The sequence below is a fragment of the Nasonia vitripennis genome (genome assembly GCF_009193385.2).
Source record: "Nasonia vitripennis strain AsymCx chromosome 4 unlocalized genomic scaffold, Nvit_psr_1.1 chr4_random0009, whole genome shotgun sequence".
Classification (NCBI taxonomy): domain Eukaryota; kingdom Metazoa; phylum Arthropoda; class Insecta; order Hymenoptera; family Pteromalidae; genus Nasonia; species Nasonia vitripennis.
Genome location: NW_022279645.1, coordinates 1,328,944 through 1,347,613, shown reverse-complemented (window position 1 = coordinate 1,347,613; position 18,670 = coordinate 1,328,944). Strand labels below are relative to the sequence as shown.

At 42.4% G+C, this 18,670-nt stretch overlaps 1 protein-coding gene across 49 annotated transcripts in view; it reads left to right on the top strand.

Annotated features, from left to right (window-relative positions):
• Positions 1–569, top strand: part of LOC103317042 (BRISC and BRCA1-A complex member 2) — a 226,437-nt gene extending 225,868 nt beyond the window's left edge. For 30 of the 49 annotated variants that reach the window (XM_031930151.2, XM_032602064.1, XM_032602061.1 and 27 more), the window contains one exon: positions 113–557. In XM_031930151.2, coding sequence (XP_031786011.1) covers positions 113–457 — 345 coding nt within the window. In that variant the 3' untranslated portion in view covers positions 458–557. Of the gene's footprint in view, positions 1–112 lie in introns of all 49 variants that reach the window. The other 19 variants (XR_004345303.1, XM_031930163.2, XM_031930162.2 and 16 more) reach the window with 1 other exon arrangement.
• Positions 570–18,670: the final 18,101 nt, after the last annotated feature.

Below are 18,670 nucleotides of genomic sequence, written 5' to 3'. Positions count from 1 at the left end.
ATATAAATAATAATACAATAATTTATTCATATTTCTAGGTAATAATTTTTTAAAGATTATTGCCAAATTCAATTAAGTAATACATCACAAAATGTGTTTTATTATGTTACAGATAGCTATTTATTCATCGTGCTTCGAAAAAAGGAAACAATTTATTATATCACTTCTAGTTCTTCAGTATGCGACAGTATTAGAATATGATGCCATATCTTATCGAAAAGTATCATTGCATTTGAAAAATTCAGATATTTATTTCATTTTGAGTTTTGTACTACCGCTAAACTTTCCTGAAGAACAATTTTGTTTATCACTTCACTCAATTTACCACATGACTGATCAGGGAACACCGTTCTTCAAACATATTGGAAATATTCCTTATAGTCCTCGATGGGAACCTAAACAAATGATCGCCAAAGCGCTGCAACGTGTCCTAGATGCAGAGATGCCTTTTTTTTAAGATCTATTACATTTTAATGCCCGTGTTAGATAAGTTCTTTTAAAATTTGTAAAATGTTAAAATTAAAAATAAAATAGTACGCAACTTGAATAAATAATTATTTACAGACTAACTCGATTTATATATTTTGAAGAAAAATAAGTGTAAATCTAAGTCATAACTAATTCTAGCGAATCTGAATCCACTTAATGACCATTTTTGGCATGTAAATCTAATTATGAATGAAACACTTTTTAACGTACTCAATGTGTGGTCATTGGATTCAATCTGTTTAGCTTGTTTTTGAGTACAAACTGCCCATTTTAATTGGTCGGGTAACGCAACAGAATTACACGGAACTTATAGGGGTTTGAGGTTATTGGTAAATCGTTACTAGCAGACTTGTATTCAAGTTTTTTTTTTAAAGAATATATAGAATAATAAATAAACGATATTTACACACAAAAACATTACGTCTGACAGAGAACTTTAACCCACGTCCTGCGTAAGGCTGAATAGGTACAATCAGTCGCCTTAGACGATTGAGCAGACGTTTTTCCAAACAAGTCATACAAACTTTGACACATATATTGTCACGGAGCAACTGTGCTTTAGCGCGACAGCCGCGAAGATGCTGTCGCGTCAACGAGGGGGATTACTCACTCTTTTTATCTCTGCACGGCTATCCCTCGATGATGCCGAAGACGGTGACGGACGTTAGCCGTCGGTGCAATGCCGACCCCGTACTATGCAGCCAGGTTGCCTCGGTGTACAACTGCGCGGTCTCCTTTACTCTACCGGGTTCGATGGAAGGACGCAACGGGAATACGGAATAAATACTCATGCATTCGTGTACAATTGAAAGATGGCTATATTCTTCAAGATGTTGGTACAATAGATCGCGCGTCGCGAGAGGACGAGTTCGCACTCGCGGCTCGTACTGGAGACGAGCCGATGACTCGGTGGCAGCGAGCCTCGGCTTCGACGTGTGCAGCCGACTCGATAATTCATAAATCGCGCAATAGCTAATGTGACGAACTTACAGTTTCGACGCGCGATTTCGATGCTCGGTCGCCGCGTATCCATTGCTGCCGGCGGGGAAGAGTCCTGGGTGGCTGGGAGGCGTCCCTCCTGGCTGAGCGATGCTGTGCTGGGGTACCCCGGGTGCTCGAGATGATGATGGCTCGGGTATGCTTTTCCAGCGGATCTCGGATTGTCGCTGTTCTCTCTCGTCTCGTACTCGTTGATAATTGCGAGTGATGTACCGGTCAAAGGTCTCACACGTCATGACTGTACTAGCGCTTTTGCCTATCTGTCTCGCGCGCTAATTCCTCACGCATGAAATGGTCGCGCGACGCGACGAGCGCGCGAATTACGAATTCGCGTTCGCTTGTTACACCCCCCCTTCCAGACGCTGCGCAGCCCTGTGAAGCAGCTCTGCGACCTCGTCGCGCGCCTGACTTGATGAAGCTGTAAATGGTGTAATGTCCAGGTAAGAAGGATTGCCGATGAAAGAAAAACACGGTGATTATAGAAAACTAAGGTACTCTATACCCTTCAACTCCATCCGTCTTCTACATCTCCTCTACTTCTTCTTGTAATCCCGTGGTGTCGACAACAGTATCTCCTTGTGGCGCTTCCACTCCGGGTACTGGTGAGATCGCTGCACTCCCGGATAGCCGCACACGTAACAGCGCGGTTCCTCTGCCCTCTTCTTCTTGAGGTACTCCGCGCGCTGCTGTTCCTTCTGGCGGGCCACTTCTTCCTCATGGCGCGCACGCGCGAGGCCTGCTTTCCGAGGCGCGCTTTCTCCTGCAGGCGTTTGCGCTCCTCGCGGAGCCGGTCGAGGCGCTCCTCTGCCTCGAGCGCGCGGCAACGGTCTCGCCTCCGTCGCCGAGCCCCATCAAGGAGGACTTGCTCGACCCGCCGATCTTCTATACGGCGGGCCCACACCTGCGCCTCTGGGTCGGCTTGCGATCCGGCAGCCTAGAGGTAGGCGTCGAAGCGCGCAAAGAGGTTCACCTCCCAGTCCTCCGACTCCTGGATGGTGTCCCTCAGGACGCACAACTCCTTGCGCAGTTCCACCCAACTGTCGGCGCGCTCTTCGTTGTCGAGAGAGCTCGCCCCTGGGGTTGATGGCTCGGGGGTTACACCCCAAACTCCTGCCTCTTCGCTTGCCGGCTCGTTGTTCGCCGGCGAGTCTCCAGTCGACCGGCCACTCCTATCAACCGTGGGCGCCGTCTCGTCGAGGTCGCCTTCGGCCTCGTCAGCGGCCCTCTCGGTGGACCGTGCCTCGGCCCATTCATCAGCCGCTTGTTCGGCCTCTTCGCGGGCACGGCTCGCCACCTCGGAGAGGGTCACAAGCTCTCCGAGAAGGCCTATAGGACCACTTCCGAGTGGACTGCGGGCCATCGAGTGCATGTCGCGGCCGCGAGACGCAGCATACCCGCCGTCCCGGTTTCGCAATGGGCCTTTTCTTCGAAGCTCTTCTCTGCTGGATCCATCTTCGGCTGTTCGGGTAAGAGGAGGAAAGAGAAGGGTGATGATTATGGTACTGAAAGCTAGCTATCGAAAATATAAACAATCATGCGTTTATGCTCGCGCGGCGCGATTCATCGCATGCGTTACGTGGGGTGATGTTTCCGCCTTATCACTAACTTTCGCTTTAGTTGAGCCCTTCAGTCGGCCGGGCTTGCGCTTGACAATTCGCTGTTCTTCCGGCGGCTCGCTTGCCGTTACAATCTTTCGCGGTCTTCCGCGCGGGCGGCATCCCTCGATGATCGGGTTGGGTTGGCGTCCGCTTCGTCGTCTACTTCGTCGCCTGCCTCGTCTTCTGCCGTATCGTAGAAGATTTTCATCTCCTCTGCCGGCACCAGCTTCTCGATTTTTCCGTCTTTGCCAGTTAGCTCGAATGTGTTTGAGCCGACCCATGCGATGATGGTGTACGCACCTACATACGGCAAGGCTAGTTTCGCCGCTATTCCGCCGGTGGCTGACGACAGTACGTGTCTTCTCTTGGCGACAATATCGCCGCGCTTGAATGCCGGCTTTTGCTCGCTCGTGTAAAGCTGGCTCGCTTCTTGGTCTTCTTTTACTCTGAGCGACGCTGGCATTGCTGGTTGTCTGCCGCAATTCAGCATCGCAGGCGAGGCACATGTAGCCTCGTGCACCGCGGTATTAAACGAGAATGCGATCTCGCTGAGATGCTCATCCCACGCTGTATGATTTTCTTCCGCGAACGCGGCGATCTCTCACTTGCAGTCGTTTTTCCGCCGGGACGACGAGCTTCCAGGTATCGTCGTCGTCTCCCATGGCGCCCGTGATGTCAGGGTCCGGCCTGTACTTGTATAGCGTGCTTGCTGCAATTTTCTCAATATCGCGTTCATCTGTGGCAATGGGTAAGCGTCGTTTCGTGTGATCGCATTGACTTTCCTAAAGTGGACGCAAAAGCGATATTTTCCATTCGCTTTTCTCACCATCACCACTGGGCTCGCAAAAGCACTGTTCGATGGCTCGTTTATACCTGCCGCGAGCATGGCTCTCACCTGCTCGTGCATTTCCTCCTCTATTTTCCTGGAGACCGGAAAATATTTCTGCTTTATTGGCCTTGTAGTCTGCACCTCGATGTGATGTTCTATCCACGTCGTGCATCCTATTTCTCCTGTCTCTGGACCAATGATTTTGTCGAGGAGCGCTCGCAGTGCTTTTCTCTGCTGCTCTTCTACGTCTGCTAGCCCCATGGAGGCTAGAGTTAGCGTGCCTCCTTCCATCGCCGCCAACTCGACGTTGACATACATTTTACTCTCCTTGAAATGCAGCTTTGATGTCGTAGAATCTAACACTACCTTGAATGTTAGCATAAAGTTGACACCGACAATGCAGTCCGTCGGGAGGTCCGGTATTATTGCCACGCGGACGTCCTCGGCATTGCCGACTCTGAAGGGCAACCAGACGTAGCCTACGATCTTCGTGTAGCTACCGTCTGCTAGTTTGGCGCCGCGACCGTGGCTCGGCATGAGTTGCCGTCCTAGTGCGCTCGCTAGCTGCGGTCCGATCAGACCCATGCATACGCGAGATGCGCCGTTGTCGTATACGGCGCGGAATCGGAAACTTCCGACCCTTGCCTCCATCTACCAGCATTTCTCCTAGGGATTGTCTTCGTAGCCTGGGAGGTTATTTTCCTCTCCCGCTTGAATCTCCAGAATTGAGTCGAATACGTCGTCCGCATCTCGCTCGCTTCTGCTAGGCTCTCTGTGCTCTTGCGTACATTGGCCTGCCTCATCTCCCTCGTCAGCTGTTTCTGCTGACAGTGATGAGAGCGCGGCGGGCTCCTGCATGCTCTGACCCGCCTTCCGCGCTTTATTCTTATTTTTGGGGCTCGGCGTTATTATCGCGCCGTGTCGTTCCTGCTTCTCAGGCGAGTTTTCGCTCGCCGTGCGCGGTTCCCCCCCCCCCCCCCCCCCCTTCTCTTTTCTGCTCTTGAAGCTTGTGCTGCAGAGACTGATCTATTCTCTGCCCTGGTGACTCTAGGGCTCGCGCTCCTACTCACCGCCTTTACGGTCTTCTTGGAGTTTCGCGAGCGTGTGTCGACCGTCCTCACGCGCTCGCTTCCTCTTTTCCTTCCGGACAATCTCGCTTAAAGTGTCCGGGTTTGTTGCAGTTGTAACACAGCGCTTCGCTCTTCGGCTTACTGCCCTGGTGTTTGTTCTGATGCGTGCTGTGTCTCTTCTGCTCGTACTTGTTGCCGCGCTCGCTTTCTGATCATATTTTCTTCTCGAATTCAGAATTTCCATTTTTTAGCTACCGCAGACTTACTTAAGATTTGGGCTTCGAAGAGCACTTTTATACTGATGGATATGCTTCAAACGCATATAGTTTCCAGATGAATGTGGGGTTTTGCAAAAAAATAATATTTAAAAAAGTTGTCTGGATATTATCATAAAATTTGTTACTTTTTAAAATATTTAAACAATTTTTGTTGATTGTTTTCAGAAAACTTGTTAAAATAATATTTTCTACTTTTTAAAATAATATTTCTGCTTTTCGCGCTGGACGCACTTGCTAAACTCTCCTAATTGTTCGTTCGTGGGAGCAAAGAAGAAGCTCTAGTACCTTTAATAGGCAAATACCTTTTTTCTCTATCTTCTCCAGCTTTTCCAATTCCTTTGCGAGAGCCATTTTAATTTTACATCTGGACCTAATCTACAGATTGCGTCTTGTGATATACGTAAATACATAGAGCAGTCGGTATTTTACATTCACAAACAGATATCTGTAAAAAACCAATTTGAATCTGCACAGATGATTATTCTCAGCATCTTTTACATCTGGGCAAAATCTGCAGATTGCGACTCGTGTTTTTCGTAAATACATAGAGCAGTCGACATTTTACATGCACAAACAGATATCTGTAAAAATTCAGATCATATCTGCACAGATAAGTATTTGCAGCGTCCCTTTCACCCAGACCAAATTTGCAAATTACAACAAGATCATATCTGCACAAAAGATAAGATTATTTTTAGCATCCCTTTCATCTGGCAACGGACCGTGCACGTTGGTCTTGCCTTTAGTGTACTCGTTCAATTTGGTGATTATGCTCTTCAGACTACTAAAGGTATCACCTTGCTCAGCTGGTTTAGAGGTTGGGGTTCCCGGTGTCCACGGTTTTGGCACTGATAACGTATTCTTCTTTTAATTTACTTCTATTTTTTTTTCTTCTCTCCGACTCCTCTACACACGTACAAATTTTCAGCCCTCATACCGCTCTTTCAGCCACGCGTTATCCCATGCTTCGCCTCCCGTCGTAGGATATCTCTCACCAGTCACGGTGGCCTCGCAAATCTGGACACATTCTGGCTCTACTACCGCCAACAGGATTTTCGCCGGCTGATAAGGCAGCCAGGTCCAAGAACTCAGTCCGAGAGACTTAGTAGGGCACGAGCGGCCAATAAAGACGGCGATCAGACCTCCTCATCGCACGGCGAGCAAAGACACCTCAGAATTGCTATTTCTGTAGATCGTACAGACCGAAGTCTACAGTCGGTAGACCGAAATCTACAGTCGGTACCTCTAATGTCGCAGGGGATAATCCTTCAGTCGCACACGACGCGAACTTTGTACTGCCCTGCTTGCTCGGGCACCTCAGGATTGCTATTCCTGTAGAGCATGCAGATCGAAGATCGCTGCACTCCCCCTAAGGTCGCGGGAAACGGTCATGCAGTCGCACGGGAGGCGACCTTTGTACCACCCTACTTGCTCAGATGGTCCGGGGACGCTACTCCCCGTGGGAAGCGAACTTTCTCCCTGGACAGGACTGGGTTTCGATCTAGGTGTGTGCGTGTTTTTTTTCTCTCTCGGAGAAAGAGGTATTAGGGGAAATCTTAGAAAGGGCATGGCCTTGTTTATAGGGTCGTCGAGACAGCCCCATCCCCAATGTCAGCCGTGTGTCGGATTCACACCGACTAAATCCATATATCTTACGGCCAGGTGAAAATACACCCAGCCGTAAAAAGGAACGCCCTCTTTGCCTTTATCGACCCTCCGTAAAGGTGCCTAGCTCCATCTTCTATGCCCCTGAACCCCGCGGTACCACTGTCAAGCAATGCTTCGCGAAGGCGGAGGGGGGCGGCGAAAGGCTTTCGCCCGCTTCTGGTTGATGTGGTCGTCATCACTATAGTCATCCTTCATTTTCTGCATCGCACACACACGTACATACTCAGCCTCTCCATCTTCTTCTGTCTTCTTCGTCCTTTCTGATTTTCTTGAGAATGTCTGCTGCATAATTGCTGACTGCGCACCATCTATCCTCTGAAGTCAGCATAACCGTCATAATCGACTCAGGAGTTACTCTAGTCTGTAGATTACTCACAAGTTCTTCTCCTGATAATAATGTGAGCACTCGCAAAAGTCGTGCTCGACATCCTCTGTTGCATCCAAACATATTGGGCAGTTCGGACGGTCGTCTAGTTTAAACCGATGCAGGTACGCCCGAAACATACGTGCCCGGTCAAAAACTACGTGAAGAAGTACTTAGCTTCTCCATGTCCTCTTTCAATCCAGTCTTTTATCCTTGGTATAAGGCGATGAGTTTATCGCCCATTGCTACTAGCGTCCCATCTTGTTTGCCATTCAGCCATCGTCTTCTTTCTTGCGGCATCCCAGATCTCTTTCTGGCTTTTGTCATTCAATCGTCTCCTATCTTCAAATACGTCCTTTCTTTCCAACGCTAAAAGGTCAATGGGTGGCTTGCCTGCTATAATGCAGGCAGCATCGTCCGATACTGTACGATATGCGGACGCCACTCTTAGTGCACTTCGCCTATACACGGTAGTCAACTTTCGTGCATACGATTTTACCCGGATCGCATCTGCCCATATTGGGGCTCCGTATAGCGTAATCGATGTGGTTACACTGGCTAAGAGTAACCTTCGCTTCTGAGCTAGCTCTCCTACATTTGGCATCAATCGTGATAAAGCAGCGCTAACTTTTACGCTTTATCACTTACTACTTCTAGATGCTTTTAAAAACTCAGTCTTGCATCGTTGGTGATGTCCAAGTATTTGATGGTAGGTTGAGAAACGATCTCATGTCCATCCACCGTCAGTGTGATTTTCTCGATCTTCTTTCTACTGGAAATGAGGATAACTTCCGTTTTGTAACTGGCTAATTCCAGACCCGTCTCTGTTAGCTATTCGTGTATTATACAAGTTCACTCTTCAGCTATGTCTTTCACCTCTTCTTTATGTTTCATTTCTACCACTACTGCTATGTCTTCAGGTAATTGTAGCTTGAGTACCCCGTCGTACATGATGTTCCAGATCGGTGAGCCAAGTACTGACTCTTGGGGGACGCCTTCTGTAACTTTATACGTCTTAGTACCGTCCTCAGTGTCATATAATAAGATTCTTTTCTCCAAGTTATCGGAAATCATCTTTCTTATATATAAAGGCACATGCTGCTTCTAGAGTGCCTCGTGTATTTCACTTCATCTGGCCAAATTGAATGCATTTTTGACATCAAATGTAACTATGGCGCAATACTTCTTTTTTCCCCCTTCCATCTTTTCCCCTCTATCGCTGTTTGTGCAGTGTCAATCACTAGACTAACTGCGTCCAGGGTTGAACGCTTCTTTCCGAAACCATATTAATGTTCCGCTAATCCACATTTTCTAATATAATACTCGTCGTGCCATCTCCTGCACGACGATTTGGTGCAACGAGACAAACTCGATCGAACGCATACTATACTTGTTGAGAATGCTCAAGAAATGACAAATACGAGCATTCTACCCGCTCGATCTATGATTGGTTTCTGCTTCTTAATTTACTAAAGCAATCGACACGTGGCGCTGGCGCGCTTGTAGCTTCACTTGGCGTCACGACTCCGTACACGCTGGACGTGCGGGACTGTATAACTTAATTATTTCTAAGTTTAATAAAGATATTTCCACATCAGCAGTTATTTATTCATCAATACTGTATACTCAGCTCCGTGGAGTCAGACTATGCGACACTGTACTATACTCTCTCTCTCTCTTGCCTGTAAGACTCCGAGAAAATTTCTCAGAAAGATTATATGCTTGTGAAGTATTGGAATTTGAATTTTCGTGACGATACGTCTGTCGAATAACGCAAAGTTTCAAGTGAAGATTAACCAGTCAAAGAACGTTAAAATCAAAAAATATATACTCAGTGACGAAGATAAAGTCGTCAGGTACAAACTTATAAGAAGATTTTTGAAAATTAATCAAGATTAAAGTGCGATGTCAGTGGATTAAAGTCGGCAAATGAAAAACGTATTAACGTGCTAGTACAGAGCACGTGGCAATTTCGAGGTTAAGAACATGTTCTCGTGGCTTAAGCTAAAAGTAATTCAAGATCACGAATTAGAAAATAAAGAAATTGTTTGGAAGGAAAATATAAGAAATCCGATTAGAAAATTATTATACGAAAAAGTCAAGTGTACGCAAATATAAGAATTTAAGAAGAAGAAATGGCTAAGCAAGCCAAAATTGAAGATATTTTGATACCAGTTTTCGATGGTGCAAATTATACAAGTTGGAAAATTAGATTAATGATTTTGTTAGAATATAAAGATCCAGCAGTCAGAGCAATGACTGAAGATGACAAAAAGGACGAACCAAAATGGAATAAAATGGATTTAAAAGCCAGAACAATAATTATAAGCACAATATCGGATAAACAATTAGAATATGTTGGTGAGTGCACAACGGCTTTCGAGATGATAAACAAATTCGACAAGATGTATTTAAGTCAGTCTACAGCCCTGCAAATTATATGCAGAGGAAAAATCGAAGAAATTAAATTAAATAATTACAAAACAGTGGAAGAATTTTTTGTAGAATTCGAAAAGGTCACTAATGAGTTCAAAACGGCTGGTGGAAAATTAGAAGAAACCGAAAAGTTAAGATATTTAATCAGAGCTTTGCCACCAAGTTACAGCTACATCGGAGATTTTATAGATGTTATACCAGAGGATCAACGAACAGTAGATTATGTAAAGTCAAAAAACAAAGAGAAAAATACGACTCAACCCGAGTCTAATAATAAATCAAACGTCAGCACCTTTACGGTACAAACCAGGGGCAAATGTTTCAACTGTGGAAAATTTAGCCACTTCAAAGACGAATGCACGAGACCACATCAGAGCAACCGGGGACGAGGTGCTCATTCCACTCAAGGTCAACGAGGTCACCAACGAGGTTCCAACAGAGGCTACAACAGAGGCTACACCAGGGGTCACAACAGAGGTGGAAACTACAGAGGTCAAGGTCGTGGACGACGTTCAACTCAACCCAGGGGGGAATCTTCAGGCGAACAACAGGAAGACCACCTATCCGAAGCATGGCTGACACAGGTCTGCAATCCAGAGGTAAATCAGGTAACTGCGTTAGAAAATAGTAGCAAAAATTTAGGACAAATAAATTGGATTCTAGATAGTGGCTGTACTGACTACATCATAAATAACGATAAATTCTTTCATAAATTCATATGTTTAAAAGAGCCTATTGAAGTAAAATTACCAGACGATAATAAAAATTTTAAAGCCACTAAAATTGGAACTGTAAAATTACTTTTCCAAAATTATTACAGTCAAAAACAAGTAGATGTTAAAAATGTTTATTATGTTGAAGGAATTAAGCAAAATATATTGAGTTTATCTAAAGTCACAGAAAATTGCACAGTAGTAGCTAAAAATGATAATGCTAAAATATACAATAAATCTAAAGAGTTGATAGCAGTTGCAAATAAAAAAGATAATCTCTATTTTATGAAAAGTTTTGTACTACAAAAGGAGAACAAAGAAATGTACGTAAATTCAATGACACTGACTGATAAAGAGAAATGGCATAGGGCACTTGGTCATGTAAATTTTCAATACTTAATAAGTTAGACAAAAATAAATTAGTAGGAGTCTTGCCAGAAAAAACCGAAAGTACTGAAATGAAATGTGCAAATTGTATAGAAAGTAAAATGGCTAATGTACCGTTTGAAAATAATATAACGAAAACTACTGAAATTTTAGAATTAATTCACACATATTTAAATGGTCTACATAACACAATCGGTTATGGTGGAGAGAAATATTTCGTAACTTTTGTTGATGATTGCAGTAAATGCGCTAGAATCTTTTGTATTAAAAATAAATCAGAAACTGCCAGTTGTCTGAAAGAATATATAAATTTAGTAGAGAATAAATTTCATAAAAGCGTAAAAAAGTTGCAATGTGATAATGGCAAAGAATATTTGAACCGCGAGATTTATGATTTTGTAAAGTCCAAAGGAATAGAATTAGTAACATGTCCACCGTACGTCCATGAACTGAGTGGAGTAGCGGAAAGATTCAATAGATCAGCTATGGACATAGGTAGATGCTTAATGAGTGAAGCAAAAATTCACAGACGTTATTGGCCCAAAATAATGAAATCTGTTGCTTATCTAAAGAATCGTACAATTGCTAATACAGCGGAGAACAAAACTCCTTATGAAATATTTTTTGGTATCAAACCTAATGTAGAAAATTTGAAAATTTATGGTATTCGAGTCTGTAAGAGTTCCAGAAGCGTTGCGAAAAAGCAAATGTGTTAGGTGGAAACTTGAAGAGTTTCCCCTTTATGAGTCTGCCTATCTGACACGCTCTACAGGTATCCAGGGTGGAATCTGGTCAGGATCCGTATGCCTGCCTGCAAGTATATTTTCTTTCCTTTTGGTAGTTGCCCAAATTAATATTTATGAATCTTACCTTGTGATTTTTCTCTCCGAACGATTGAATAGAAACTTTCCTTCCTAGACCTTCCTTACTTTTGTTATCTTGAGATTTTTGGGAATGAGTGACTTTGGATAATGTATATATATTGAACAAACTATATGGTCCAATTGTATCTGTATTTACCCTTTATGAAACTGTTTACAATGCTTACAGAAAATTCTCGTTTGAAATCTGAATAATAAATTCTGTTATCTCTGAATAATTAATTTGATTCTGTGAATTGGAAATTAATTAAACCAAATCTAAATCTTTGAATGAAACTGAGTATAACTTCGAAACTCTATTGGTCCGCCGGCTTCTGTGCCCGATCACGGAGTGAGAGAGCAGCGTGGTTCGAGAGCGCTCGGAAGAGGTTCCGGACCTCCCACACCGTCGCCAACTTACTTCCACTTAGCCGCGTTACAAAGTCGACGCTTGTTGCACTTATTAGACCTTACGGGGCCTGGCAACTAGTTGCGCGCCGAAACTGCAACGTAGCTCCGCACGTGCGCCTCTAGTCGTTGGCGGGGAAGTTGTTTAGGTTAGCGAGATTCTTAGCCACTTGATACTTTTGTGGCCTTGAGTCTCGCTGTACCTTTATACGTGTTTCAAATGCGAATCGGGAAAGTTGTCACGTAACATCCTCCCCCCCTTGAGAACGTTTCTCGTCCCCGAGGAACAACTGACGCCGTTAATTTCGGGTACGTGGTCCTGTAAGTGGAAAAGAAGAAAAAGAAACTTGTGTTCGATGTGGTTGAGTGAAAGAGAAATGTAATTTTGTCAGAATGATTCAATTTATTTGGATAGACAAAGTGCTTTAATTTGCTTATTGTTGTCATTGCAAATTTTTTTATATCTATTGTTATTTGTTCTGGTCTCCAGTCAATTGTGATGTTTCTCTTCCCTTTTAAATAATGTCATTAATGTCTTGTGAGTTATGACTCAGCACATGATCTATGTGTGTTTTATCATGTGTTGATGCTTTCGCTCATGGTTCTTTAATACGTCTAGCTTATGATTGTTTTGCTTGACATACGTTTGGTTGATGGGATTTAGGCTAGAGAAAACGCCGTTGATGAGACTTCTATGGGTTTTAAATGTTTTGTTTTTATGTTCGGGTGGGTGGTTGTAGGGATTTTCGAATCATTCTGTTCCCTTAATATTATTTATTAATATTGGAAGTGCGTTTTAACTAATATTCCACTTACTTTTGTTGCTGTGGTCCGTGGTCCTACATTAGATGCCTTATATGCTAAATTGTTAGTACTTTTGATCTCCTGCGCTAATTAATTGTCTTATGTCTAAATAGTTCATTTTGTTAGTGTACAATTTTATGTTTTATATTCTATTTATATGGATACATAAGGGTTGCAATTAAACTTGGTGTAATGTAAAAGTACAAAAATATATTATTTATTTCTTTGAGTCCCCCTAGTTTTTTTTTGTGTATTCGTTCAGGACCACTGATTGGATTAATATTTTGGTCCATTGTTGTTCCTAGTGGGTTTGTTTCGTCATGTCCTTGTGGTAGTTCCTCTAGGTCTATTTCCTCCACTATGATTACATCAGCTGATGTCAACTGGCCCCTGCTTATTTATTTGTCTCCTGTGGTCATTTTTCTTCTTTTGGGTTGCCTTGGACCCTTATGCAATGTTGTTTGTGAGCTTCCATGTGTTGGTATTGTATGTATTTGCCACACTCTTTGTGATGTTTTAGTGTTTCTCCATTTTGTATTTTACATACGAACTCATGGTCCTCTTTGCTTCTATAATCGCTCATTCTGCCGCATACACTGTGTTTTTTTCTGTACTGTACAGCAAATATCCTTCCGAAGGTTAGAGAGTTCATGCCCAAAGGTACCTGGGCACAGAATCTTAGCGCTGCCGTGTCATCCAGTGGTCCTGTTATTATTTCTGGCATTGGTTTTTCGCTTGGCGATTTCTGTGGTTATGCTGGTAATGATGTTGTTAATGACGTTGCGAATAGCGGTGGTCGAATTGCTGGTGGTAACAATGGTAATATCGGAAGGACCAGTGGAATGTTTATTGCTGCTTCTGGTGTTGTCTGCGTAGGGATATCTGGTATTTGTTGTTCTATGGTTTTTTTATTATTGCTGTTGCATACTCCACTGCTTTGTTGTTATGCAGAGCGATCTGGTATCTCACTACTAGTTTGGTGTGGCCTTGTTGGTCCGTATAAACTTTCTCTATTTCACATGGTCCAAATTGTTTTAAGTTTGCTTGTATGTCGTCTGGGTTTCCCCTTATACTTGTTGACATAGTTTTTTCGTTGATTTTGCTGACCCTTATTACCTCTCCTGGTTCTTCTATGATGGCTGGTGGTACTTGCTTTTGTTCAGTGATGAATCCAGTGTCGTGGTGATCCTGAATAATCTAGGGCTGTTGCACCTAGGCCATGTCTGTATTCATTTGGTACGGCTTTGACTGAGTCCGTTCTACCTTGTAGACCTTTGCCTAAGCCTTTGCCTTCTACATATTCCATTTTCTCCATTATGCTCTGTGACTTGGGTTTGGTGTATGTTTTGATTGCCTTGTGTTTATTTTCTTCGTTTGCATATTCCACATCTGCTATATATAAGTATTGTGTTGCTGTCGGTGTAATAGAAACGACGCATGGTCCATGTTTCATGAAGTTTTTCATGGCGCTGTCTTCTCTGCCTTTGAACTGTTGAGTTGAATAAAAGAAAAGAAAAATTCTATATCCACGTATGTGGTGACAGAACATTTTATGTTTCAGTGGGTCATGTGAGTTAGGTTTCAACTTGATTTAAAGGATCTTGTTGCATGTGGTTCAACGCTATGCAGGAGTGGATTACGTCCAAGTATGTGGAGATAAAACATTTTGTGTTTACGTGAGTTGTCAGTTAGGTTTCAACTTTTTAAACCTTTGTTGATAGAATTAACGGGGACATTTCAGTTAATATGGTCATTTGTGACTCACATATTGTCATCATTAATGTTCCCCTTTCTATTTCTGTGTTTGTTTAATGCTTGTGTTGTGTTTGTGTGTTTTTGTATGTGCGGTTAGTTTGTTAATTAGGTTCATGATAGAAGGAGAAATATTTTTGGTTGCAATGGGGTTTTTACTTTATTTTATTCTTTAGTCTTTTCATCTACATCCATCTTTTCTAAAACATTTTTAGGGGTATTTTTATATGCAGCGCGAGTTACAAAGTACCAGTTAGTTGGGTCCAGCTCAAAAATTAAACGTTTTTCTTGATTTATGGTGGTGTCCCCTTTCGGTTCGACTTCTATGGTATTGTTTGGTGTTGGTATCTTTGGTAACTCTGGAACTTCTGGTAGTTCTGGCTTGACGATGTTGCTTAATGTTGGTACTTCTTGCTGAATTACTTCCGCCTTTGCTTTCTTTCTGATTTTGGTTAGCATGGGGACATTTTGAGGTGTTGCTGTTCCGGCTAAGGAAGCTGACATAGGGTTCTGGTAATTGGTCCATTTGGCTTGTTTCTTACAAATTTGGTCATGTAATTCATACAGGCTCACATCGATATCTCTCTTGCAGTACGGGTGGAATTTTGTATCTATTCCATGTTCGTTCTGGCTCTTCTTTCTGGGTTCGGCAAATGTAGCTTTGTATGTCGGATCACTATTTTTTCTAGCTTTTTCTGCGCCAGATTCCTCAAAATACTGGACATAACCGTATGATAAACGTCCCTTTTTGTCTCGTATGGTCTCATAGTATACCATTTTTCCAAACTCCGCAAAGTGTTGGAAAAAGGCCTCATCCTTTTCTTTGTCTATGCCTTCCCATGGTAAAATGCAAAATAGTCTATTTTTACTGAAGCCTCTTGCTTGTTGCGTGTTGATCGGGACTCGTGTTTCACGTTGGACTGAACGGTTTTTTTTTGCTGGAGTAGGGTTGTTCTCATTGAGTAGGGGTCTTCTTATTGGTATCGGTGTTGCTCTAGTTGGTCTTCCGAACTTATTTTCTCTTATGAGTATGGTTTTTAAGTCTTTGGCTCGCATGGTCTCCATCACTGTATCATAAGTTATATTGATCTTTTTGCTTCCGGGGTCTGTTCGGTGTTTTTCGGTAAAAATGCACCGTGGTTTCCCAAGTTGTTCAAATTCTCGGACAACGGTCCAAACTGGTACTTGCATGTCGCAGAATATTGATACGCTTGTAGCTGCCGCGGTCATCTTGTTACTTTCTGTAAATATAGATTTTTTTGGTGTTAGGGAATGTACTGCTAAAGCTTGGTTCGCATACAGGGGTGTGTTAATAATCGCATTCTGCTTCATTTTTAAATTGGGTTTCTATTATGAATGATTTGGATTTACTTAATTTATTGCATTTTGTTTTAGAAGTACTACGGGTCTCTGTTAGGTTTGTTTCAATTATGGGGTTATCGCAATTGGGTTCTCTAGTTTGAGATATTTTATATGTTTGTTTATTTAATTTTGGGCAGAGTATCATCATTCCGCATTTCATTCCCACTATTAATGCTATGATGCTTGCTATCATTACCAGTTGGAAAGTTAGACTACTATATAAGAGTGTATTTGTTTTATATTCTCGCCTTTTGTGTTCTTTCAATTCACTTAATTTTTCTATCATTTGTTTTAAGGGTTTGGCTTGATTAAAATCAGATTGGTGTCAATGCTTTGGGGTGCATTGTGATCAAGATTTTGGTCCTTTTCATTTATAATGGCGTACATGTTATGTATTTTTAAATTAATTTAGGGTTTATACAATTATGTGGTTCGAGTGGATTTGGTTTATTGTCCAAATATCATGCTGTCTGTGGTCCTCCCAACGCACGTTGGTGAGAGTCGTATTATTCCGGCTTTCTCCAGTTTTATTTTTGTGTCTGCTTGGTTCGTGCATGAAATTCACATTTGTTCTGGTTTGACAACTGAGTATAGCCAGGATTGGTCATTTTCTAAATATTTCCATTGGGTTTTTGCACTGGTTCCATATCTTATGTCACAAGTTTTTAATGCTGCCGTGTTGGGGTTCAATAGCATTGTTACTTCACAGTCTTTTGATGTCGGTGTGCTCTCAATCATCTCTCGGTTCATGAAATTTAGTTATATATATATATATATATATATATATATATATATATATATATATATTATTTACAATTTATTTACACTTATTGCGATTAATTAATCAGATTTGGTATCAGAGTCGTCCTCTACATGTTTTAATTTATCCATGTGTTTTCGAATTCTTTTGCCATTAGGATATTCTAAGATTACGTTTTTCCTGCCAACGAATTGAATGATTTTCAAGGGTTTGTTTCTGTATGCATCAAATTTACTGACTCGGGGTTCATTAATTAACCTGGCATATCCGCCCACTTTGCCCTTAAACGCTCTAACCTTTTTGCCATACCTCGCTTTTGTTTTGATTTTGTTAGCTATTTGGGTTTCGCTTGCTAAAAGTTTCATTGCCTCTAACCTTAGTACTAGATCTCGCATGTAAACATTATAGGTTCTTAATTTTTCATCAGATGCTATTCTTAAGGGAAAACGCGCTACCCTCCCATAAACCAGTTCGAAAGGGGTAAAATTGGTTGCCGCGTGTATGCTAGTATTATATGTGAAGGTTGCAAATGGTGTTAGGTGATCCCAATCATCATATTTCTCAGAATATATTCTGATGAATTCTATGAGCGGAGCGTGACTTCTTTCTAGTGACCCCTTTGTGAGGTCTATATCCCGAGGTTGTTAAGTGGTTTATATTACATAACTTTAGTAGAGATTCAACTACGTTCGACAAGAAACTGGTTCCTCTGTCTGAGAGTATTGCTCTCGGGGCTCCGAATTGATTAATGAGATATTTCGCCAATGCATCTGCAATCGTGGTTGCGTGCAGATTTTTGATAGGTATTGCTATAAGGTACTTTGTTAGATTGCACTGCATCGTTAACAAATGGCAATTTCCTCTTGGTGTCATTTTTAGTTTTCCTACGGTATCAATTGAAACCTTGTCGAAAGCTTCTATTGGTGTGTCCGTGATGATCATTGGTTCTCTTGTCTTAAATCGTTCTATTTTCTGTTCTTGGCAATTCGCACACCGCCTGATGTAGTCCTGAACGTCGTTCCTCATTCTGAGTCAATAGTACCGTTCTCTTATCTTTTGATAAGTTTGGTTGATTCCTTTATGTCCTCCCGTTAGACTATCATGGAGGTGGCTGATTATCTCTTGTCTGTACTTTTCAGGTGGTACTTCTGCCTTGCCATAACACATGGTCACTCTTATCCCACTTCTGTGAAAGTGTTCATAGAGCATTTCTATGATGGCTGGAAATCCTAGTTGGTCCAAGATATCGCCTTTTCTGGCCACTCGAAAGCTTTTGATGCCTTTCTACGAGTATTTGTTTTAGGTTTATGAGTGCTTCATTCAGATTCGGCATTTTGATGGTATTGAAGTATTTGTCTTTCACTATCACCGTAAATATGTGATGCTTCTTAAAAGGAGTAACTAGCACTTGTCCTGACTTTGGTTTCTGGTTCTTTATTTTCATTAAATCAATGGCTCCTATTTCTACTAGCAGTCTGGTGACGGACCACCTGTTGTCACAATCGGCTGATAAGAAATGCACAAGATTGTCCCTCTTGTGTGTGAGACATTCTCTTACAGTGATTATGTTGTGAGGAGCTCGTATCATTCTGGCTGTTATATGGGTTAAAGCACTATCAGATTCCTCATGGTGTTGGTGGGAACCACGACTTTTATTTAGTGGTTCAAAGTCCGGTGGTGTAGGTATAAGGAATGGCATTGTTGGTTCCGGTGGTTTGGAAAACCTTATGTCTATGATTGACCCTTCTTCGGCTTCCATCTCGCTCAGCACTCCTAGTTTTCTTTTGTTCTTGAATTTGTTTCGGGGTGTACTGTTGGCTGTGGGACTATCGCTTGTTATAGTAGGCGTGACAGATAAGGCTTTTCTTATTGGTGGTGGAATAATGTCTGTGA